A 25912-nucleotide genomic window follows, 5' to 3' on the forward strand; every position below is an offset into this window, starting at 1 on the left:
CTAGTGTGAGTATGAAAGTGATTGTATCATAGAACATATCATAGAACATCCAGAAGTAACATTAAATTATCTGTTAAATTCTCATGGCCAGGAAGAGCAGACTCTTAAAGCAGGTGTTGGACACTCAATATCAAAAAACCTACGGTGCCCAATTGGAGGGTTTCCTTAAAAGAAAGTCCTAAGTGCTTTTTGTTTTTTCTTAAATTTTACAAAGTGGAATAAAGGGAAAATAAGATATATTTTCCCATTTTTCCTGCCCAATCCAGAAAGCAAAGGACTCCGTGAATCACACAGGGATTTCTTTCTTTGTGTGGTGTTCTGTGCACTGTCTGGAATCTCTGACAAGGAAACGTAGCTATCCCAACTTTGCACAATATCAAATCTATATTGACTTACTGAAGTGCTGGGTGGGGCACAAAGTGGGGAGCAGGGGGGCAGCCCGGCCAAGGAAAGTGGGGCAGCCTAAGCCTTCCATCTCTTCTGCTGCTCAGATGCAGAGCAAAAAGGAAAGAAAGAAAGAAAGAGAGGCAGGGAAAACAGGAACAGAGAAAGCCACAGAGAGGAAGAAAGAGAAACCAGAGACCAATGTCCCCTTTCTGCCTTTTAATCAAGATGAAAATTAACACACGTTGGCAACACAGGAAATTGCCTCAAAATTATCCTGCAACTAAAGGGATGTGATGAAAAATCCCCCTAGATAAGCTAATGGACTTGGAGGTCAACATCCCAAATGGTGGCAATGCTGTAGTGCAATGCCAGTTGGGCCCTTGGAGGCTATGCATGGGCTGTGTACTGTGTTGCATCTGCTTGAACAAGATCTTGAGTGATTTCATCTCTAATCCAGACCACGAGGGCATGTCAACGTGGGTAAGGGGAGCCAGACGTTCATTTGAATCACAATAATCAAACCTTATATTTGCATCTTGCTTCGACATTTACAATACACTTTTAAATTTAAGTGCATTATCACATCTGGCCATCCTGAATTACAGGGTTTTTACAAATTTGGTCTATTCTAAGATAAGGTTCTGAAGTGTGAGAAAAATATACTGTAGCCCATATGCAAAACCAGTTCCTCTATACAAGGTCAACAGCAACTTGGCTGAGGAGATCGTGCTCAAATAACCATCCAAAAATGATATCCACCTCGTGTGGGAGTCCATGGAAGATACAGAGAGAGCCATAGGACAGAGACATTGTTAGCAACAATTTCCACAAGTTAGATAATGATTTTGGAGGTAAGGGAAGACTTTTAGTTTACTAACAAAGACTTTAGTTTACTTTGACCTTGACCAGGAACCAGAGTACACAAGGCTATGTCTGCAATTAAATGCAGGGTAGCTGTAGTTGAATGCAGGGTGTCTAAGTGGGAGGTCTGATAAACTCAGCTTGGATTTCCCAGGCCCTAGGTCAAGGAGGGTGTGAAAGACTTCAGAGGGCTTTATTTAAAACACAAAACAAACAAAAAAAACAAACCCTCAACTTTCCACTGAGGGAGGACCCTGAGACCTGGCCAAGGGTTTGATTACAGATCTCCTCTCCCACACTCTGCTGGAACAAACTTCTCTGCATGAGTTCTAGGAATTAGGAGGAAGTGAGGGACAGCTCAATTCATCCCCCATCTGTTTCACTATTTGCAGAATTTGGTGTAAAATTCAGCTTCTGTTGTTTTGAGACTATGACAACATTCTCTTGCCAGGAAAAAAAAAAAAAATTATAATAGGTTTGTAAAAGGTTCTTCGAAAGTGACCCTGCACATCTGCCGCCCCATGTGCTGGAAGGGCCTCGCCTGGTGTGACTCGTCCTGATGCTTCCAAATTGCCAGAGCCCAGAGGAACAGCTGTACGGGCTGAACTTCTGTCGAGCCCTCGGTCTCCCCATCCTGAGCCCAGGAAACTGAAAACCCTAGAGTTTTCCAAGACTTTGCCCCACTCCTTTCCCAAGGAGCAGGAGAGAGTTGGGAGTTCATCTTTGCTCTTGCCAAACATGACGGTTTCTCAGGATTTGGGGCCACTGGGAAGCATTTGTGGGAAAGAAAAGAATGCCCTCAGGTCCCTGGGCCCAGAAAGTGAGGCAAAAAGTAGCGCTCTACTGCCATGTGATGGAAAAGTGCAGGCCTCTGGGCCACTGGCTGAATTCCAGCTAGGCAGTGCAATATCTCTTACTGGGAACGCAGAAACGAAATAGGCTCTAAGCAAACAACCTGGCCAGTGACAGAGCCACTTATGGATCTAAGCTTTCTGAAAGGGGAGTAAAGTCAGCCCCTCAGCTATCAGCTGCTGAGTGGAAAGTGTTCACTGGCTCTGGTCTGCTCAGGGAAAAGCGCAAAAGGGAATGTTGAACGAGCTGAAGAGAAAGCAGAAGTTGCCCGTGTGTTACTTTCCGTCAGCCCATCCAAGTGCCCATGAGGTCCAAGCCAGGGTGTGGACAGCGGGGGAGTCTGTGCACATCTATGCGCATGCGTATGCCCAGCTGCACGCAATCTGAGCCTCACCCAAAGCCTTGGTACATGGGGACCCCAGGCTGGTCCTCGCAGCAAGGCTGGGCAGTTTGCTCAGCATGGTGTAGCAGGTGGGAAGAGAGGTCAACAGCCACCCCACAGCCTCTGGCTCCTACAGGCTGCCCTCAGCCACTCTGAGTAGACAATACTGTCTCACCCGATGGCCAGCGCAAAGGGAGGGTGCCCCACTGCCACACAGCAGCCCCCAAAGCGCCCCTTCCATTGCCAGCCTGGAGGGGCGTGGCTTTGTCAGTCTAATGCTAGAAGAAGCGAAGCAGCAACTGTGCCTCACCTGGGCACACCCACACCAGCCCGTGGGGACATTGGTGAAGAAGCCATCCCTGCTTCTCAGCTCCCAGCAGGGCCTCCCCAGCCCCATCCCACTCCCACCTCGGGCAGCAGATGAAAGAAAACACGACTCTCCCACTCTCACCTGGTGGTGCCGCATTCTGCTCTTTCCCCTGCAAAGAAAAGTATACATTAATGTTTAATTGCCTTTTCTTTTTAAACCAAAGAACTTTCGTCTTTTTCTAAAAACAACACACAATGAGTCTTAATTATTTATGAAATATGAAATCTAATTATGCCTAAGGTATGGTCTGTTGAAAAGAACTGCGTCTTATTAATTCTTTATTAAAAGCCTCCTATCTGTAGGGCTGTGTTCACACACACGTTATTGTTCACAGACATTTTCAGTGATTCTCAAACTACAGCCCTCTGGCTACTTGCATCAGAAACATCTGGGGATCTGGTTAAAGGTGCAGATTTCTTGACTCTCTCATGGGTCTTCTGAATCAGAATCTCTGAGATAAAAACCCAGAAATCTGCATTTTAACAACCACCCCTGGTGATCACTTCTATGCCTCCCAAAGTTCGAAAACTCCTGCAATGTTTAATGGCAACAAAGACTGACTGAGCCCCTGTCATACGCCTGGCACTGAAGGATACCAGCCATAAGGCTGGTGCTCCTCCACCCTGCTGCCCTGCCTCCACCTTTATTCCCAGCTGAAGATCTTCTCATTTCCTTCACTGGAAAAGAAAATCAAGTAATATGGGTTCTCCATCTGTGTGCCCCCATTAGGCCCTCCCACCTACTTGCCAGACAAAGCCCAGACCTTCTCCTTATGCCCTAGTTCCACCCGCTCTGCCCTTCTGGGGGCCTCAGTTTCTGCAGGTATCTCCCCTCTCCCTAGCATCACCAATCTCCTCTCTTCTGGACCATTTCCAGCAGCATATCTACATGTTCTGGATATGCACAACCTAGCTTTTAACCCTTCTGTTGACCCCATTTCTCTTTCCAGCTACATCCTCATTTCTCTGCTCTTGTTTACAGCAAAATTCCCTGAAGGAGCTGCCTGGAGGCACTACTGCTTCCTCCCCTCCTATTCCCTCCTCGCCCTTTTGCCCAGAAGCTAGGCTTCTGTCCTCATCCCTGGGCTGAGACTGCTCTTGTCAAGGTCAACACTTAAGGTCAAAAAGGATCTCCTTCAGGCTGAATCCAATGGTCTTCTCTGCCCTTATTGTACCTGACCTCTGCACCATTCTACTCAGTTCACCACTCCCTTCTTACAAAGCTCTCTCCTCTTCACTTTCATGACTCCACACTTTCCAGGTGTTCTTCCTGCCCTATAGGTTCCTCAGTTTCTCTTTCTGTCTCCTCCTCATTCTGCCCAACCTCAAACCTCGAAATGTTGGAGTGCCATCAGGACACAGACCCAGGGCTGCTTTCCTTTTCTACACATCCTTTCTAAGTGACCGCAAGTGCTTACCAAGGACTCCATACTCTATGTCTAGATCTTACCCTTCCCTAGAATTCCAAACTAAGATGTATTGCCATCTTTTATAAAAATAGCATAATTGAGGTATAATTTATATATCATAAAATTCACCCATTTGGAGTGTATCATTCAGTGATTTTTAGTGACTATTCAAAGTTATGCAACCCTCACCAGAATTCAATTTGAAAACATTTCCATCCCCAGGAAAAGATCCCTCCTTCTCTGGGTTCCCAAACTGTCCACTCTTCTATGTACTCCACATGGTCTAGTTACAATACCCTTCTCTCAATTCTTCCAACTCACCACATTTCCCGCATTTGCAAATGTTGTCCCCTCTTCCCCAGAAACTCTTCCCTTGGTTTTTCACTTGGCTGACACTTTCTCATCCTTTAGTTTCAGCTGAAACAGCAACTCCCCTAGGAACCCTCTCTGATCACCCTATCTAAAGCAGGTCCCCCCATCTCTCCCCGACACATATATGATTGTTCTGTATCTCAGCCCAAAATTTTCATTCATGGCACTTAACACAATTATAATCCCCACCCTCTCTGTTTTTTAAGAGACAGAGACTTGCTCTGTCACCCAGGCTGGAATGCAGTGGCGTGATCTTGGCTCACTGCAGCCTCCACTGCCTAGCCTCAAGTGATTCTCCTGCCTCAGCCTCCTGAGTAGCTGGGACTACAGGGCCATCACCACACCCAGCTCAACTATCACACTTTCTTAGTAGTTTGTTTACCATTTGAGGTCTCTCTTTTCCATGAGGGCAGGAACCTTACCTTTCTTGTGTACCACTATCTCCCCAGGCCTGGCCAAACAAAATGCCTGTGCTCTTGGATAGATGAATGAACAGATGGGGGCAGGTAGAAATCAAAGGTTTTAGGATGTGGAGTGGAATGTCAGAACATACTCAAGGCAGACTTTTCTCTGGCACAGAATCTAATACATTGTCTATCAGCTTCAGACTCACATTCCTGCTCTCAAGAATCCCACAACCAACATCTTTAGAAATCGGGTGGCTCAATATCTCATAAATGTGGGGAATCAAAAAATGCCCATCCTTTACCTTCTGAAACCTGTTGGGATTTTAAAAATATATTTTATAGTTGGTGGTTCAGTCATTTTCTAGAAAGTCAGATGGCCTGGGCCTGGTGGCCATTTTGCTCTGTGATGGGTGATTAAATCTTGGCCGGAAAAGGTTATGCTCCTTCCCTTTTATAGGCAGCACACTGTTCATTCATGCTTGAGGCGCTTTCAGAAATTGAAAAACCAACTGCATCTTGAGTGTAAACCCTGGAGCTTACAGAATACACTCCAGAGCAATAAAAAGGTCATAAGTCTAACACTCAGAGATGATGATAAACTGAGAATTCTCTGGCCAATAAAATGGCATAGCGACAACCAAGGTGTGTGCTCTTGCTCCCAAGAAGCACCAGTGACATCCTTTGTAACAGGGAATGCCATTTGCCAAGCACCTGGAAGCTTTTTGACTTGTATGTCTGGGGTCAATCATGTTCTCAAATCCGCTTCTAAGTAAAGCTGACCCCAAAGACCTTGGGTTTCATCTAACTTGTAGTTTCCTTGAGCCATCCTGTCAAAAGAGTACAGCAGTCCCCACTTATCTGTGGGGAGTATGTTCCAAGACCCCCAGTGGATGTCTGAAACTGTGGATAGCACCAAATCCCACATGTCCTCTGTTTTTTCAATCTGATAACCAAGGCAGCTATTAAGTGGCCAGTGGGCGGGTACTGTATCCAGAGTGGATATGCAGGACAGAGGGAGGAGTCACAATCTGGCAAAGATGGAGCACGACAGCATAAGATTTCATCATGCTACTCAGAACAGCGAGAAATTTAAAACTTATGAATTGTTTATTTTGGGAATTTTCCATTTCATATTTTCAGGCTACAGATAACCACAAGCAACTGAAACCATGGAAAGCAAAACCACACGTAAAGGAGGGCTACTGTACTTTAGAGAAACTGAGGCACTAGACATGATACTACAAAATAGCCCTCATATGGCATAAAAAGGCCACTGATGCAGCTGTAACACTACCCTACTCTTAGAAGAGAATTCTACTGAATAGAAGAACCAAAACACTCAGGAAAAGGTGAATCACCAGTTGACACTCAGAAGGATGAATTCGCTAAGATTCTGAGCTCTCTTTGGCCTGCTGAATTTTTTCTCTTCTTCCTTCACCCAGTGGGCAATTTCCAATTTATCATTTAGGTCAGTGCAAATTCTCCCCTTTCACCCAGTGCCCTGAGAATCTATATGTATCTTTATCGTGTAGTGGCTATATAAAAATGACTGGAGATTTGGTCTCGATTTATTCAGGTTCCATCTTTTTCAGTAATGCAGTAATTTATTAACTTCAGTTAATAACATGTGTCAGTATTCATTAATGCTGACAAATATAGTATACTAATGTAAAATGTTAATAAACATTAACTAGATGTGGAGTATATGAAACTAGATATGGAGTATATGAAAACTTTATACTATCTTCCCAACTTTTCTGTAGCTCTAAAACTGTTTTAAAATAGAACATTTACTTCAAAAAAAAAAAAAAAAAAAAAACTTCTCTAGAACTGACCAGTCTATCAAGAGCCATCCAGTTGTCAAAGGAAGCACAGTGAGCCTTTCCACAGCCAGCTTACTGAAACACAGATTACAGAGATTCTTCCAGATGGCTTTTTCTTAGCTGCCCCTCTACTTCTGAAAACGCATTTTCCGGGAGTTTTTTATTTTATTGCTAATCAGCTCAAAACTCAGAAGAGGGACTGGTAGAGCAATCTTAGAGCAAGGCATAGTTGAAGGCTAAATAAACTTGGAGGACCAAATGGACCAGGAGTTATGCCAACCAAAACTAAGTATGGTGATAATGATGATGACAATGATGATGACCGTCATCATCATCATCATCATCATCATCATCATCATCATCATCATTTGAGTTGGGAATGGCGGCAATGAAAGCTGCCTTTGTCAGGTAAGGGCGATGGGAAGACAAAGCAAAGGGCCTCTTTATTCGTTAAAGCTCCACTGTGCTTCTGTGCCAAGAAAGCGTGGGCAGTCCACTGCACCAGACCCAGGATCTTATTTTTTAAAAGAAGATTAGTTTTCCAAATTCAGCATCTAATTTCAAAAATGCAAGTAGCCACCAACTCATATGGTCCTACCTTTTGTTACCTGGCTCATGAGGAACAGCCCCCTGACCTGTGCCTATAAATGCCGGCCCTCCTCTTTAATGCTAGTCTTAGAAGCTGCCCCCATGGCACCCACACCTTGAGCTCCACTCTTGGACTTTCTCCCTTTCTCCTCCATTCTCACTGTTTTTCTTCCCTTTTTGGTACCCACACTCCTCCACACCCCCTTTATCCCCGGCCTGATACTGAAATGTCGGGATGGGTAAAATTTAAAGGGAAAGAATGAAGAAAAAGCTCATTGCAACTAAGTCTTCCCCACTCCTATCCCCTAGTCAATGAGTTTTTAACAAATGTCTATCCCCATGTAACTCAAATCAGGATATGGAACATTTATTTCCATCAGCACCCAAAGTTTCCCCGCTCTTACTACCTAGAACACACAAAACGAATCTGGAGGGACAGAAATCAGATCAGAGTAGAGCATGAGGGGTTGACTGCAAAGGAGCGCAAGGGAATTTTTGAGTGTAATTGAAAAGCTCTATCCCCTGATTTGGGTGGTGGTTACCCATGCAGATGCAAAGACCCTGGGGCAGGAACAAGCTTGGTGAGTCCTGAAGGGCAGAAATTTGCTCAGTGTGGCTGCAGCATAGTAAGGAAAGGGAGAATGACCGACGAGGTCAAGGAAGCAGGCAGAAGCTAAGTGCTATAAGGCCTCATGTGCCATGACAGCAGCTGGCATTTTATTCCAACTGCCACTGGAAGGCACTGAGTGGCTTTACGCCTGGTCATTAGGTCCCTCAAGGGCCAAACCCTGACTTACATGTATGGATTTTCCTTCTCTGGACCTAGAACCCTGGCCAGACACTCCAGTAGTATTCCTTGCAAACAGTGTCTGCTGAAAAACATCAGTGCCGGCCTCTGAGGCCCTGGATTCCCATTCCCTACCTGATGGGTGCCCCTCTATCAGTTTGCTTTGGACTGTCCCTGCCAACCTAAACTAAGACTTGTGGTTGCCCTCTATTTTCTTTTTCTTTTTTTATTTACTTTTTCTTTCTATTCATCAAAAAGCAAGTCACGCCCTTTATTTTCTATAGCCAGATTGGACCCCCAAGGCATCTGTACTAAGGTGATTTTCCCAGCCTGCCCAGTCCTGGTCAGTCCAGGTTCATTCTGCCAGATGCCTGCTGTCTCAAGATTAGGCAGCTCAACACGTCAGGGGGACACAGTGAAACCCAGTGGGGAACAGAGCACCTCCCAGAGGGCCTCCGCCACCTCACTCACCTTCGCCCAGGGTCTGCTTGAGTAAATCGTGCTTGGCCTGCAGCTTGGTGATGAGGTTACTGCCATTCACATATTCTTTAAATTTCTGTAAGACACAAGGCACAAAGAAGTTATAGATTGCAAGGCCGAGTAATGGGATATATGCCTCTGCAACTGACCTCTGGGACAGGGAAGCCGAAGAGAGATCATGTCACCCGCAGGGACCCCGGTGCAGGGAACAGAGAGGCCTCTGCATCTGCGTCTTTGCTTTCCTCCATCTAGATCTTCAGCGCTGCCATGCCGTGGCCAGGCCCTTGGAGGGCTCTAGGCCTTTCAGGTCAGGGGTTAGGAACACAAAGCAAGCCAGGGGAGAATGGGAGCAGTGAAAGCTGCCTTTGTCAGGTAAAGGCCACAAGGAGACAAAGCAAAGGGCCTCTTTCCTCATCAAAGCTCCACTGTGCTTCTGTGCCAAGAGCAATAAAAATGGGAACCATCCCAGGGGCCACGTGCAGCCGAGGCCAGAGAGCTTTATCGGATCTGTCAGAGGAGCCTCGGAACAAGTCTTCCTTTCATCTGGCCCCGCTTTGAAGGAGGAAGGGCTTGCAGTCCCCTGAGAGGCTTTCCCATTAAAATAACCCAAATTGCAGTTGGTGATAGGATTTTCTTCTTTTTACAGATAAGAAAAATGAAGCTTGCACCAGGAAGTGATCTGTCCAAGTTCCCATGGAAAGTCAGCTGAGGGCCACACCCAGCCCCAACCTGCTTCCTAGTTCAGGGCCCTGGCCCAGTGCAGTGTACCTTAGAGTGGCACTGAAGGACAGAGAACAGGCCAGGATAGAAACACACCTACCCGCCTGAACTCAGCCTGGGCCTCAGCCACCTCTACACGGGTACCAGCTTCCCCTACCTGTACAGTCCCAGAGCCCCACTGGGCATGCCTCTGCTGCACGGCCAGCTGCTGGAGGGTGGACTCCACACCCAGCTCATCTCCGGCTCCCCAGTGCCTAAAGCTGTGACTGGCTTAGAGTAGGTGCTGAGAAATTTCACTGGATCCCTGCCCTCTTGAAGCTTATGTGGTGGAGTGGGGAGGGAGACAATAAATGAACAAAAAAGATAAGTAAAATACCACTCGGTCAGGTGGTGGTGAATGCTGTGGATAAAAAGAAATCAGAGCTGAGCATGGTGACTCACACCTGTAATTTCAGCTACTCAGGAGGCTGAGGTGAGAGGATTGCTGGAGGCCAGAAGTTCAAGACCAGCCTGGGCAACATAGCAAGACCAAGTCTCTAAAAAAATAAGTTTAAAAAACTAGCTAGGCCTGGGGGCGTGTACTGTAGTGCCAGCTACTCAGGAGGCCAAGGTGAGAGAATCACTTGAGCCCAGGAGGTTGAGGCTGCAGTGAGCTATGTTCATGCCACTGCACTCCATTCTGAGCAACAGACTGAGACCCCATCTCTACAAAATATAAATAAATAAATAACAAATAAAATAAATAAAATAAAATGTGAACAGTGGATTAGAAGTCCAGGAAGACCTCACTGCAAAGTGGACATTTGAGCCAAGGCCTGAAGGAGGTGGAAAGGGGGCCACGTGGAGACCTGCAGGAAGGAGTTTGGTAAGCAAGGGGCATGATAATTGCAAGAGCTCTGATAATAAAGTCAAGGAGGTAGATGTGACTGCCCCAAATCTACCTGCTAGTTTCTCAAAGAGAAACCCACTCTATTGTCCCAGCCAGCACACTAAAAAAGGGGGCAGAGAAAAGTGAGTTGCAGAGGCTCAGACACCCCCAAGTCAACTGTAGAGGAGGGCCCCTAAGATCACCACCTTCCCATTGACAGCCATGGGAGAAAGACCCATTGGGGTGGGGGCTGACATATACACAAATACGACTGGGGTCACCTCATGCTGGACCACCTTGATGTTCTGGAATGAACGGGCTGGTGGGAGGTTGTGGTGTCCTCTCTCTTTTTCCATGGTCCTAGGCTCCCAGGACCTGGCCTAGTGGCCATTAAGAGTCACTCCCCTTTGTATCCGCAGAGCACCTGACAGTTTTCACATACGTATGTTTAAGCCTCATCACAATCTTGGACGGTAAATGGGGAAAGCATCATCAGGCCTGTTCTACCCAGAAGGAAACAGAAGCTCAGAGCTGTGGTCACTCACTGGGTGACCTCAGCAGATTATTGTGCATTTCTGGGCTTCCATGTCCTCCCCAGTGTGAACTGAGAGTAGACTCAGTGTTTCTCCAAGTGTGGGGCAGAGGGCCAGGGGCTCGTAACCAGCTGGGGAGACTGTCAACACGCAGATTCCTGTTCAAGAATACCTTGAGTCTAACCCCTCATTTGACACTGAAGGAGGAACCAGTGAGGCCCAGAAGTGTTCACAATTCCAGGTGCCCATCTTGGGAGAGTGGTGGTCTGAGAACCTACTTTTTTTTTTTTTTTAAGATAAGGTCTGGCTCTATTGCCCAGGCTGCAGTGCAGTGGCACAATCTTGGCTCATCGCAACCTCTGCCTCCCCGGCTCAAGCCATCCTCCCAAGTAGCTGGGACTACAGGCACACAGCAGCCCAAGTAGCTGGGACCTCAGCCTCCCAAGTAGCTGGGACTACAGCCACACACCACCATGGCCAGCTAATTTTTGTATTTCTTGTAGAGATGGGGTTTTGCCATGTTGCCCAGGTTGGTCGTGAACTCACGAGCTCAAGTGATCTACCCACCTCGGTTCCCAAAGTGTTGGGATTACAGGCATGAGCCACCATGCCTGGCTGAGAACCTACATTTTTAACAAGCTTCCCAGATGGTTCAAATGCACACTTCAGTTTGGTAACTACTGTCTGAGAGGCTCTTTATAGATGCTTTCAAAAATAATGTCCTCTCATTTTATCTCCTATCCAAGAATTCCCCAAAAAAGCAGAGCTGAGGGGTAAGCTGATATTCTGTTCACCGTGTCTCACTGCCCCAAGAAGTTGAAGATCTAGTCCCAAACACATAACACATGCCTTGACAGGTCATCCACTGGTTAGTGCAATTTACAGCCTGGGGCTTTGTAAACCATCTCTGTCTGCCTCATTTAAACTTCAACCATCTGAAGAATAACGAATGTCCACAAAATAAAGAATGCCATCAAATTGTATTGATGTTTGTATTTAAAGGATTATGATGTCCTTAAAAAGACCTAAAATAATGAGTCATGAGAAGGCATACTAGGAAACCACGCTAACAAACTAAATATTAAGAATAAACTATAACATCTTATGACCCTTAGTCATAGATACTGGAGAATCCTCCTAACTTCGAGTAGGCTGAACCCCTTTCTTGAATTCTGTTTCCCAGATTTCTTTGCTTCTACTGCGAAAGTGAATTAATATTCATATGCATGTTGTAACCATAAATTCTCTTTGTGAACACAGTAGGCCCCATGGAAGTGGCGAATGCCAGCAATCAGCGTGGGCTGCTTCGCTAAGCTCTACTTTGTTTTCTTCCTTGACAGGGTCAAAGGGTGTTGGAGAAAATGCAGTGTCTGTTGACTACTGGTTTTTGACCAGGGATTTGACAAAGCCAGTTATAAGATGGAGCTCGGTTAGAATTGGGTGGGTTTGTGATGGGTTAAATGACTACAGTCCAATCAATATTAGCCTCATTGCTTTTCTTTTTTCTTTTCTTTTTTTCCTTTTTTTTTTTTTTTGAGACAGCCTCCCTCTGTCACTCAGCCTGGAGTGCAGTGGTGCAATCACAGTTCACCGCAGTCTCAACCTCCCAGGCTCAAGCAATCCTTCCACCTCACCCTCCTGAGTAGCTGGGACCACAGATATGGACCATGTGAGGCCTTTTTTTTTTTTTTTTTCTTTGTAGAAATGGAGTTGTCCTATGTTGCCCAAGCTGGTCTCAAACTCCTGAGCTAAAGGGATCCTCCTACCTCGGCCTCCCAAAGTGCTACGATTATAGGCATGAGCCATGGCGCCTGGCCCTAGTTGCATATTTTTAACAACTCTGTCTTTGGCCCTGGCCTTGGTATATCCATTAGTCTTTAAATTGATTAAACTTTGGAAGCCATGCTCACTGAATCTGCAGGAAACACAGGTTTGAGGAGACAGCATGTATGCTGAGTAACTGGATCAGGATGTTGACTAAAACCACGAATTGAATTCATCAAGAGGAAAACTAACTGGTGATAAACAGAAGACCTGCCCAAGACATCCCCTACAAAGCCTTAGGAAGAGTGAGGCCTGCTTAATGGTAGCGTGCAGGGAAGAGAGCTATAACTGATATTAACTTAGCCTTAGAATAATAATAAAAGAATATGATCTTAGAACGTATGAATAGGAGCATAGTACCTGGTATAGAAGGGGTGAACATTTTGCTCAATTCTTTTTTTTTTTTTTTTCTTTGAGACAGAGTCTCACTCTGTTTCCCAGGCTGGAGGCAGTGGCACAATCTTGGCTCACTGCAAACCCCGCTTCTCAGGTTCAAGCAATTCTCCTGCTTCAGCCTCCCGAGTAGCTGGGACTACAGGCGCACACTACCACACCCAGCTAATTTTTTGTATTTTAGTAGAGACAGCTTTTCACCATGTTGCCCAGGCTGGTCTCGAACTCCTGAGCTCAGGCAATCCGCCTGCCTTGGCCTCCCAAAGAGCTGGGATTACAGGCGTGAGCCACCACGCCCAGCCAATTTTGCTCAATTCTGTGTTGGGCAGACCACTGCTTGGAGTCTCACCTTAGAAGAGGCATCAGCACATGGAACATGTTCAGGAGAGAGTCACTAGGATACTGAGGCTACTCAAAACAAAAGTTTATAAGGCAGGACTGAAAGAATCAGATACATTTGGCCTGGAGAAATGAAATCCCAGTTCCCTGCAACCATGTGAAATACTGTCATGTAGAATTAGCCTCCACTCTGGGTGGCCCCAGAAAAGAGAACCAAGAAATCCCAGTGAGGCAGATTTTTGAAGATAGCAAAGATAAAGGAAAACATGATAATACTAAAAGCCAGGCACAATGCAAACAAAAGGGCTGTTTGGGGGAAAAGGGAGCTTTTAATCTTGGGAGCAAGCAGGCAGAGTCAGGATGGCCTCTGGGCAGGGATATGGCTGAACAGACTCAAGCATCCCATGGAAGATTTAAGGTCCCTTACAAACCTAATATTTTATGCTCAATAAACACATGTTGGACACATGTTGAATAAACCCAGTCCCTGTCTCCTTGCTCCTCCCAGCCCCTATCCAAATGGAAGATAATTAACATGGGATTTTACGTGAAGGGCAAGCAACTAAAGAGCAATTTGCTTGGATTCTTTAGGGCATTTTTTTCCAAAGCTCACACCTAAATTTAAGACAATTCAACATGATAATCTATATACATAATTTTAGGGTTGTTCCTTGGGACTTGCACCTGACTCTGTTAGCCATTTTCTTATCACCCCACTGAATAAAACTGTCTCGGTTTTTTTCTAGAGCAAGAAAATGTCAATAATCATCACCCAAGATCAATGCCAGTGCTATCCATTGGGAATTCACTTTCTGCATTTCAGAAAACCAAGCCAGGAAACTTAATTTTAAAAGCATGGTGGTGCAGTCTTAGGTCCATGTGGTTTCTCTGGTTCTCAGTAGCTTGGGTTGCTCCTGAAAAGTCACTGCCAGTGGGTTGACAGACACTGTGGTTCTGGGCCCAGGATGCCACTTACTGTAAAATAAAACATTTCTGTTTCCTGCTGGTTGGCTCTCCTCTTGGCAATGTTGATCTTGCTCATGTAGGTCTCAGAGGCAGCCGACTTGACAGACTCTGTTGATCGACTGTGTTGGAAGGCATCGGAGACATCAAAGTCCTCCACAGTCAGCATGTCCTGTAATGTCTGCATGGTGGCATCCAGGGTTTTCCTAACCTGGAGAAACACAGCAGATTGACAAAAATCCTGTATTTTCATACTGCTGTTGACCCTTAAAATCCCTTTCCCAACTGTCGCTTTACTTCTTCCATGTAAAATCCCTAGGATTATAGGCCGAACAAAAATAATCCTTCTCACTGTATTAATGTGGAAAACACAAATTAGTCACCAGCCCAAAATCACACAGCTGGCTGGGATGAGAAGCCAGGTTGCCCAATTTGAAGACATTCTATGTATGGCTCCTGACAGAGAGAACCTTGAGGAATGTTGCAACAAATGAGGAACCCAGGTTTCTAGGTTTGCTTCTCTTGGCCTAATTATGTAACTCCAAACCAGCTCCTCCAATGCAAGGTGGTCAGTTGAATAGAGACAACATTAGACACGCTCTAGTTCTCTTCATTCAGAGAAGGGTAGAGACAAAGCTGACAATGGTGGGCAGCCATTCTTCGTGAACAAACTCTCCAGGTATCTGCTATTGGACTCCTATCAAAAGCCCAGCTGAGAAAAGGAAAACTCCAGGAAGACAGCTGCTGAGAAAAGGAAAACTCCAGGAAGACACACATTGTTCAGTTAGGACTCCAGTTTTTCTTCTGGAATTTCATGGGACCACCAGAAGCCTGCATGAGCAGGGTCCACAGGCCCTGACCTTACAGCACCCCTTTGCTGAACTGTGCCTAAAGGGCAGATTCTTTGCTTTGGAGGCTGGTTCCAAAAATAGTACCTGGAAAAACTGCCTCCAATGTTTGTTATAAAATTATTGTCACTCAAAGCCTATTTCTTGTCACTCAGACCTCAGCTTAAATGTCACCTCCTGGTGACATCAGGCCCCCCCCCGATATCTTCACTCAGTGTCTATTACTGTCTAATATTTTCCAAGCTCATTCATTTCTTGGCTTGTTTTTGTGTTTTGTAAATGAAAAATAAAATTCTAAGCCCCCAACCATCTGAATGGACCTCTCCTCTCAGTCAAGGGCATTCCAATGTTAACCTGAAAAACTAGTTCAGGCCATGATGGGAAGGGGGCGGCAAACCTACCTCATTATACCCTCCTCCTTTTTGGAATTACTGTTAGAACAGACTCTTTAAGTCTGATAGAAACGTTTACAGTCTATCCTCTGAAGCCTATTACCTGGAGGCTTCATCTCCATGATAAAACCTTGGTCTGCACAACCCCTTATCTTAACCCTTTCTTTAGACAATAACTTAACTGTTTCAACCAATCACCAATCAGAAAATCTTTGAATCTGCCTATGACCTGAAAGCCCCTGCTTCCAGTTGTTCCACCTTTCCAGACCAAACCAAGTACATCTTACATGTATTGATTGATGCCTTACATCTCCCTAAAATGTACACAATCAAGTTGTGGCCCAACCACCTTGGGTACATGTTTTCAGTATCTCCTGAGGGCCATGTTACAGGCCATTGGTCACTCATATTTAGCTCAGAATAAATCTCTTCAAGTATTTTACAGAGTTTGACTCTCTTTGTCAACACGATGATAGCAAATCAGTGCAGTATTATCTGTCTTTTCTCACTAGAATATTCCCTCCCGGAGAGGAGGTGCTATGTTGTGCTGTGTTCACTCACTTTATTCTCTATCTAGAACAATGTTTGGTACACAATATGCGCTCTATAAATACTTGAATAAATATTGTTGAATGAATACATGAATCAATTCTTCTTTCTAATGCAGCATGACAGGAAGCTGAGGTTCAAAATTAAGTCTATTCAAGCTCGTTAGCAGCTCATACAGAGGAACACTGGCTTCATTCTCCTTTCTTTGGCCCTGATTTCCAATTTAAATTCCATTAACATTATGATCCATATGCTATTCCATGTAAACAATTTAAAATCCTTTGAGGGAAGATATAGGGCATAAATAAATAAAGAAAACACTCTGTTCATCTCCTGTCTCTTTCCAGGTTTGAAAAACAAATATATAATTTGTCTCCATACAACCTCCCCCTGGGGACTGCACTGATTTGCTATCATCCTGAGCTCCAATCTGTCTCACATTTGTCCTAGGTATGTCCTTTGTGGAGTTGAAAAGCAAAGTTGCCCTCTCTGCCCAGGATAGCACTCTTGAGATTTGAAGATCAGAACTGTGTCTTCCCACCTCCCCACTGTGACTGCACTTTCAAGAATAAACCTGCCCATGACCTCGAGTGTCACTCCCTCCATCCTGGTATCCTTTCTCCAGGGGCCTCCAGTTCGTTGACATCCTCCTTGGAGGAGGAGTCCAGGTTGGAAAAGGATGTTTCCCATCTGGCCTCTTCAGTCCACAGAATAGAGCCACTGCACTGGTATTTCCATCTGTACCCACTTGCTGAGAATCCTATGCCCCACAGCTGCAGAGGAGGGAGGCTGGGCCTGGTAAGACTGACCCGCTCCTTGGAGCTCAGAATCCATGTCACATTTAGTGTGCCCTGGGTTGTTTATTTCATTGTGTAATTTAAAATACCTACTGTTATTTCTAATGATAAAACAGAAATTCATTGCAGAAAATAGAAGAAAGCACAAAGAAGTAAACAGAAAGCACCTATCACCCCACAACCCAAACATAGCAACTAATAACATTTAAGCATTTCCCTCCAGTCTTTTTTCTATGCCTAGGAATATACACATGCTTTAGTTTACTGCAGTTATGGCAATACTGAACATACAGTCCTATTTCCTTTTGTGTTTTGTTTGTTTGTTTGTTTGTTTTGAGATGGAGCCTCACTCTGTCATCCAGGCTGGAGTGCAGTGGCGTGATCTCAGCTCACTGTAACCTCTGTCTCCTAGGTTCAAGCAATTCTCTTGCCTCAGCCCCCTGCCTTTTGTTTTTCTTCAATTTAACATCTTATAAGCATTCCCCCAGGCTATTAATGATTCTTAGTGTGTGTGGTTTTAATGATTGTGTACTATTCCATCTTATAAGTGGAACTATCATTTCTTATGCATTCCGTGGTACAAGTGGACTCCTTGGGACAAGCCAGGCCTTCCAAAGGAAATCCCTTATAGGGCAGAGGGGCTCACTCACCTCCTCATTCTCTATCTTGAGGGTGGCCAGTCTGGACTGCAGCTGGTGATACCGCATGAGCAGTTCTGTCTGGACGGGCTGCTGAGCGCTGACCTGGCACACCTGCAGGAATAACAGCTACCATCTGTGGTTGCCCTGTGCCCTCCTCACCTGTGTGGAGCTAGGGCAGAGGAGTGGGGGTGCTACCATTAACATCCCAATCACAGTCCAGGAAACAGGCTCCGAAAGGTTGAGTGACCTACCCAAGGTCACAGAGCTCATAAGTGGCCATGGCAACCAATGCCAGATGAGAACCAGGGCCTTCCTACTCAGTCTGCCCTCTTGCCATTGCCAGGTGTGGCCTTTCAGTCATGATCTACATTTGGGAAGCAAGTGGAGGTTTACAAAGAGCCTTAACATAATCTTACTAAGCAAAATTAATTGGTTAATTTCAAGGCAAGAAGTTGTGGCAAGAAAGCAACCACCTAAGAGAAGCCAATGGGAAAAAACCTGAATGGGAAACAATCAGGGCACACTCCCATTGTGCCGCAGAACGATGCTGCAGCAGGGCAGCTGTGAGACAATGCACTCTCACAGCTCAGAGCTCTTCATCCCCCAGCACTTGACTGGGTGAGGGCTGGAGGAGGGGAAGCACCTGAGAAATGCTGTTCTCTCTCCGCCTTTTTTTTGTTTGTTTAAGACAGGATCTCACTCTGTCACCCAGGCTGGAATGCAGTGGCGCCATCGTGGCTCACTGCAACCTCCGCCTCCCAGGTTCAAGCGATTCTCCTGCCTCAGCCCCCCAAGTAGCTGGGACTACAGGCACCTGCCACCATGCCCATCTAATTTTTTTTTTTTTTTTTTTTTTAACAGAGACAGGGTTTCACTATGTTGGCCAGGCTGGTCTTGAATTCCTGACTTCAAGTGATCCACCTGCCTCGGCCTCCCAAAGTGCTGAGATTACAGACGTGAGCCACCGCCCTCCACCTTTCATGTGGGACTCTAGTATCACCTGCGGGTTAGGCTGCTGGCAGGCATGTGCACCTCACCCCTTCCAGGATCACAGCTAGGATCACAAGGGACAGTAGGGCTCTCTGGACAGTATTAGTTATTTGCCACTGACTGGGCAACCCAAAGTTTATGGTCACCAGTGGTCACCACGAGGCCCGCATTTTCAGGTCCAGGTGATGGATCGAAAGAGTTGGAGCTGACGGCAGAGGGATGGGGCAGGCACAGCAGTGCAGCCCTGCAGAAGCAAGTGGGCAGAGCCATGCAGAGGGTCTAGCAAATGCCATCTTCTCAGATGCCTCCTTGCCCCTCCCCTCCTAGCAGGTGCCATGGACGGCCCAGCTGAGCCTCACTGGGACCCAGACGCTGGCTGGGTCAGGGACACTGTTGGAGTGGGTTCCCCCAAGGCCCAGAGGAAGCAGTGACACAGATAAGCTCAGGCAACTATTTGCATAAGGGATTTTGTAAGCCTTGGGTAACTAGTTGGAGCCAGTCACAAGGGCCTTCTTCCCATTTGTTTTTCATTTGTTTGTTTGTTTGTTTGTTTTTTCAGATTGTAACAAGGATCTGAGCAGTACAAGCACTGAAGGAAACTCGATTGTCTGGCATATCAAAGGCTTGTAGTGTTGGAGGAAGGGAGTGCCCTGGTGGAATGCACCGGCCTGAATGGCTGTGGTGAGGCTACAGTGAGGCCCAGGCTTCCCAGGGACCTCACCTGGCCATCTGGGGGAAGAACATGAGCCTGTGTGCAGACTGGGGCTCCCTTGGAGTCTTCTAGACATAGCTGGGAGGGGTTGTAAAGGAAGCCAAGGTGCTGCAATTCTGCATGGGGGGCACTTGAGAGAGTAAGATTAGGGTATTAGTGGTAAACTCCTCGGCTGGGGAAGCCCATGAACCAGGAGCTTGACCCCAGGCCTCGGATAGAAACTTCCTGTATGTGCAACCTGGGCTGATGTTCTGGAGCAAATGGGGGAACAGAGGGAGGCAGCCCCAAGCCCGGGCTCCAGGGGGAAGCCTACCTCATCCCCCATGTGGGGCTGGAACTCGAACTTGAGTGGAGGGCAGAAGACTTGATTGCACATGTCCATGACTGTGTGCTTGTCACTTCGGGAATCCAGGTTGTCCACTGCATTCTCGATGACATCCAGTCCCTCGTGGCGAGAAGTCTCCAGATTATATTCAGCTGAGAGATAGGTCCGGAAGGTGCGGGCCAGGCTGGCATGAAAGCCCAAATCACAGCACTTGGGGAGAGGCAACAACAGAAGGTTACAGGTGAGAGCCAGGATGTGGAGGGGTGGTCGCCGGCCACCACAATGACTTACAATTACCTCCCTTTCCACAGCTGAATCTTCCATCCCAGAGGCCCCAAGGCACTTTGGAATCTTACTGCACAAACCACACCACGGCCCTCAGCGGGAGTTGCGGTTGAGATTTGCGCAATAGCAGAACTAGGCTCCCTATATTCACCATCTTTCTCTTTTTTCTTTTTTCTTTTTTTTTTTTTTTTTGAGATGGAGTCTCGCTCTGTCACCCAGGCTGGAGTGCAATGGCGTGATCTCGGCTCACTGCAACCTCCGCCTTGCGGGTTCAAGCTATTCTCCTGCCTCAGCCTCCCGAACAGCTGGGATTACAGGTACCCACCACCACTCCCAGCTAATTTTTGTATTTTTAAGAGACGGGGGTTTCACTGTGTTGGCCCGGTTGGTCTCGAACTCCGGACCTCATGATCCACCCGCCTCGGCCTCCCAAAGTTCACAAGCGTGAGCCACTGCTCCCGGCCCATCTTTCTCTTCTTTAGGGTGGTGTGCATGCATCCCCTCTGCCTGGAATACTCTTCTTTCAGAAATCAGTTTAGAGGTCACTTCCTCCAGGAAGGCTTCCTTGATGTTCTCCCCACTCAGAGTTGGTCAGGTGTTCCTTCTCCAGGGGTCCACATTTCCCTCTACCTCCCTCACTGTGACCCCTGCCACTTAGTATCAAAATCATCTATCAACATGTCCTTGGTAAGGTGCGCTCCCCGAGGGCCAACCCACTGGCTCCTGCACCTCAAGTTCCAGACAACAGCACGTGCTCCATCAATATATGGTAAATGAATCAGTAAAAGGGCTGAAAGGGCAAAAAGGAAAGTTGAAAAGTAGGAAAGAGGAAGGTCTGTCCTTGGGCCATTTGGGAGCTCCCTCTCCTTGCGATGCTGAGAATGGGTCTCCCTCTGGAGCCATGGGAAAAGCAGGAGCCCCCTGACTTCCCGACAGGATACACCAGGAAAAGAGCCCATCAACCAATACCGAGCCTTTACTAAGCATGGACAGGGCCAGCTCCCCCATCTGTGCAGGAAGGGGGACACGAGAGAAACAGTCCTGGCTCCTACTTAGATGACAAAGAAGCCCTCCCCAGCGCCTCCGCTCACAGTGTTCTTTCTCCCAGTCTGCTTGTCTCTGTGGTGTGTCCTGCACAGCTGGTACTTGGGAGTCAGTGTTCCATTCTCCATTTGCTTAAGCTGCCCGATTTCTCCCGAGATAACCTCCCCACACAAAGCTGATCTGCATAATTAAGTCTGCCTCATTCGCTACTTTCTTTCGCATGTATGTGTGTCTGGCTGAGTGGCCCTAGGGGCGCTAAACATATTACCAATAACATCTCCTTTACCACACTGGGAAATCCCCCAAGGCATGAACTGTGTATGGTTCACCCCTGAATCCCTCAAACCCAGCAAAGGACCTGGTGTCCAGGAAGGTACTTGGGAAGTTGGCACTGGATATACGACTGCCCAAGTCAACTGCACTGGGGCCACCAGAGGCCCATGTCCCACTCATGAAAATAGACACCATGAGGTAACACTCATTTTCCTGCTTCCAAACATTCACTGCCCCTCCCCTCCGGCAGGGCTCAAAAGACCCCTGGCTACCCCAGAATGTCAGCTAAAGACAAAGACCAGCCCCTCCTTCAGCCAGTGACATGCGCCAGCCCAGATGTGGGCCCTGCTCAGTCCCAGACTCCCCAGGGAGCTCACATCGATCAGATCGGAGACGTCATGGATGTAGTATTTGCTTATAGCTGCGTTGGTGGCTGCCAGATTGAGTAAGTAGTCATTCCGGGCCTTTGTGCATTTCAGCTTGTTTTCAGAGTACTTGGCCTGCCTCTGGAAGAAGAAAAGAGTAGACGTAAAAAAAGCCATTTAAGAGGACGGGATTTGTGATTTTTTTTTTTTTTAAGAGACAGGGTGTTGCTGTGTCACCCAGGCTGGAGTGCAGTGGTGTGATCATAGCTCACTTGAGCCTTAACTCCTGGACTCAAACAATCCTCCCACCTCAGCCTCCTGAGTAGCTGGGACTATAGATGCATGTCATCACACCTGCCTAGTTTTTGTTTTTAAAGTTTTTTGGAGAGAGTGGGGTCTCACTACGTTGCCCAGGCTGGTCTGGAACTCCCGGCCTCAAGCCATCCTCTCACCTCAGCTTCCCAAGTGTTGGGATTACAGGCGTGAGCCATAATGCCCGGCCCAGTGATTTTTTTTTCTTTATAGTAACTTCCTGCCACCCAAGCCCTGCACAGACACACCTATGGAAGACCTCCAACTGCTAGATGAGTAAGGGTTGGACCTGGACTCAGGCAGCCCCTTTACATTGCACCTGCATGGCCGATGAGGACACTAGATAAGCAGCAGCCTCCGACTGTCCTTGCTAGGGTAGGGTGTAAATCAGATCCCTGACCGGGAGCATTGGCCTGTAATCCCAACACTTTGGGAGGCCAAGGCAGGCATATCACCTGAGGTTAGGAGATCAAGACCAGCCTGGCCAACAGGGCAAAACCCTATCTCTACTAAAAATACAAAAATTAGCTGGGTGTGGTGGCCCGTAGCTGTAGTCCCAGCTACTTGGGAGGCTGGGGTAGGAGAATCACTTGAACCCAGGAGGCAGAGGTTGCAGTATGTGGAGATTGCACCGCTGCACTCCAGGTCTAAGTGACAGAAGGAGACTCCGTCTCAATCAATCAATCAATAAATAAGACCCCTACCCAGCAACCTCCAGTGACGAACCAAACTGTTGCTTGCGCCTGAGAAGCCCTCCATGGCCTGGTCCCATCCACTTCTCAAGCTCCACCTTCCCCCATGCTCCCCCTCACTTGCTCAGCCTCCTTGATTCATCCTTTAAGATGGCAAGTTCATTCCTATCTCAAGGCCCTCAGACTCATGGTTCCCTCAGCCTTGGCCTAAGGTTTTGAGGCCAGATTGGCCTTCAATAACAAGCTCATCTACCTCTCCCACTCCCTCTGCCCACCCCTGCCCGACTCTTTTCTTTATAAGCACTTCCACCACCTGAAATTGTTGTTTTTTGTTTTTTTTCCCTACCCTTTCATTTATTTGTTGATTGTCAGTGACCTCCCATTAGAAAATAAGTGGGGTTAGGGACTTGATCTACCTTGTTCATTGCTAGGTCTGGAGCACCCAGAACTGTCCCTGCACAGGGTAGGTATTCAGTCATTTTCAGTGACTGGAGGACAGGAGGGAGGAGGATGACTGGATGGGAGTGGTGGGGAGAGGCGGGGTGAGGTAGCCAGAGCAGCCCATCTCAGCTGGGACCCAAATGCCTCCCAGGGAGCTGCTCCTCTCTGGGCCAGCCTGGGAATGGAGCAGGAAAGAGTAAGCGGGCTGCAGAGCTGTCCCCTGCTCCTTGCAGACTGATGAGTCCCATTGCTGCGTAAAAGTCAGGTCTCTGTAAATAAATGGTTTTCCTCCTTCGCCTAGACATTCTTACACCTTCCTATTCCACAGTGAGTTCTCAACCTTTTAATTCTCTTCAGAGATCTCTAACTTTTCTCCAGGGTCGTGGCAGTTACATCCTACACCAGCCACGCACCCAACCCCCACAGAGAGTTTTGATATTCTTGGCCTATTTCCAGTGGCCCACTATGACCGTGACCCTGAGACCATGTTTAGCCCTTCATAGACTCATAAAATGTTATACCTAGGAAGGATGTTAAAGGTATTTTCATTAAACTCATCTATTTTATAGGTGAGGAAATAAGAACTGGAGAGAAGTGGCTTGCCCAAGAGCCAAGTAGCTAATCGAACTAAAAATAAAACTCTGAACTAAAAATCAGCCTCCGGACTTCCAGTCAGCACTCACTCTACCTCTCTGTTTCTCCCTGTGTTGTAGTCCTATCATTCCCTGCTTGGTTATTTTATTTTATTTTTATTTATTTTTACTATATTCACAGAGTCAGACAACCATTATCATTATCTAACTTCAGAATATTTTCATCATCCCAGAAAGAAACCCTGCACCTATTCACAGTTACTCCCCATTTTCCTCTTCCTTAGCCCCTGGAAACCAATCATCTATTTTCTATTTCTATTGATTTGTCTATGCTGGACATTTCATAAATGTAATTGTACAATATGTGGCCTTTCGTGACCGACTTCTTTCATTTAGCACACTGTTTTCAAAGTTCATCCATGTTGCAGTGTGTGTCAGCACTTCATTCCTTTTCATGGCTGAATAATATTCTATCACATGGATATACCACATTTCATTTTATTCAACCATTCATCAGCAGATGAACATCTGAGTCATTTCCATCTTTTGGCTATTATGAATAATACTGCTATTCATGTACAAGTCTTTGAATGGACATATGTTTTTATTTTTCTTGGGTGGATACCTAGGAATAAAATTGTTGAGTCACATTGTAACTTAGTCTATGTTTAACATTTAGATTGCTTTCCAAAGTGATAGAATCATTGTACATTCCCTCTAGTAGTGTGTGAAGATTCCAATTTCTCCACATTGTTACCAATACTTCCTATAGTCTGCCTTTTTTTTTTTTCTTTTTTTGACAGAGTCTTGTTCTATCACCCAGGCTGGAGTGCAGTGGCGCAATCTTGGCTCACTGCAAGCTCTGCCTTCTGAGTTCACGCCATTCTCCTGCCTCAGCCTCCTGAGTAGCTGGGACTACAGGCACCCACCACCATGCCTGGGTAATTTTTTATATTTTTGGTAGAGACGGGGTTTCACCTTGTTAGCCAGGATGGTCTCAATCTCCTGACCTTGTGATCCGCCCGCCTTGGCCTCCCAGAGTGCTGGGACTACAGGCATGAGCCACCACGCCCGGTCCTAGTCTGCCTTTTTAAGTCTAGCTATCCTTGTGGGTGTGAAGTGATACTTCATTGAGTTTGATTTGCATTTCCTTAATCACTAATGATAGAGATAATCTTTTTTTTTTTTTTTTTTTTGAGACAAGGTCTCACTCTGTTGCCCAGGCTGGAGTGCAGTGATGTGATCATGGCTCACTGCCACCTCGACCTCCTCAGGTAATCCTCCTACCTCAGCCTCCCAAGTAGCTGGGACTACAGGCACATGACACCACACCTGCCTAATTTGTCTATTTTTTGTAGCGATGGGGTTCTGCCATATTGCCCAACCTGGTCTCGAACTCCTGAGCTCAAACAATCTGCCCACCTCGGCCTCCCAAAGTGTTAGGATTAGAGGAGTGAAGCACCATGCCTGGCCCAGACAGTATTTTCATGTACTTGTTGGCCACTCGTACATGTTTTTTTAAGAGCAACATCTATTCAAATTCTTTGCCTTTTTTTTTTTCCCCCATAGAGATGGAGTTTTGCCATTTTACCCAGGCTGGTCTCGAACTCCTGGGCTCAAACAATACTCCCGCCTTGGACTCCCAAAGTGCTGATATTACAGGCATGAGCCACCGTGGCCAGACCTACAGCACTGTTTTTAACTAAATCTGGATAGGGTTTCACGATTCTCAGTCCAGCGCTCTGGGCAATTGATCAGAATTGACATGAGAGATGAGACGAATTTGCCACTCCTGTCAGATTTCAAAACTGCAGCTCAGAGAGGTGTTATAAAAGTGGCATTTTCAAAACCCAGCCCATCTGACTCCGAAGCTAGAATTCCTTCCACCACACCCTACTAAAGGACTTTTCCAGAATCAATACACAAGGATTTTAACTCTCTCATCTTTGAGTTGGCAATGGAAATTTTGGAATGAGCCCTTCGCCAGGTTTCCAGGCGCTGGTCCCTCTTGTTGAGACACATTCAGTAATCAGTTCCCACCTCACCCCCAGCCCTTACCCTTGGCCATTAAATTGGCCTTTGGAACAAGCCCCTGCTCCCACTAATGCCTGGTGATTCCAGGTCATCTGAGAAGGTGCTTGCTGGGTGTGAATCTCATCACAGTTCAGCTTACTTGTGAGTTGAGCACCTCGTCTGCCTGCTGACTTTAGCATTAAGCCAGGCCTAACCAGTGCTAGCAGGGGCACGTCCAGCCCTGCTTCCACTAGAACACCAATCTCCAAAAGATGAGATACTG

General features: G+C 46.6%; 1 protein-coding gene across 5 annotated transcripts in view; it reads right to left on the reverse strand.

The window, feature by feature from the left end:
• Positions 1-25912, reverse strand: part of LOC105477657 (SLIT-ROBO Rho GTPase activating protein 3) — a 268022-nt gene that overhangs the window by 53737 nt on the left and 188373 nt on the right. For 3 of the 5 annotated variants that reach the window (XM_011734249.2, XM_011734248.2, XM_011734251.3), the window contains exons 6-11: positions 21591-21719; positions 19600-19821; positions 17594-17695; positions 14371-14568; positions 8709-8793; positions 2934-2961 (exon numbers count right to left, since the gene is read on the reverse strand). In XM_011734249.2, the coding sequence (XP_011732551.1) occupies positions 2934-2961; positions 8709-8793; positions 14371-14568; positions 17594-17695; positions 19600-19821; positions 21591-21719 (764 nt within the window). Of the gene's footprint in view, positions 1-396; positions 484-2933; positions 2962-8708; positions 8794-14370; positions 14569-17593; positions 17696-19599; positions 19822-21590; positions 21720-25912 lie in introns of all 5 variants that reach the window. The other 2 variants (XM_011734247.2, XM_011734250.3) reach the window with 1 other exon arrangement.

The sequence above is a fragment of the Macaca nemestrina genome, chromosome 2, assembly GCF_043159975.1.
Source record: "Macaca nemestrina isolate mMacNem1 chromosome 2, mMacNem.hap1, whole genome shotgun sequence".
NCBI classification, from domain to species: domain Eukaryota; kingdom Metazoa; phylum Chordata; class Mammalia; order Primates; family Cercopithecidae; genus Macaca; species Macaca nemestrina.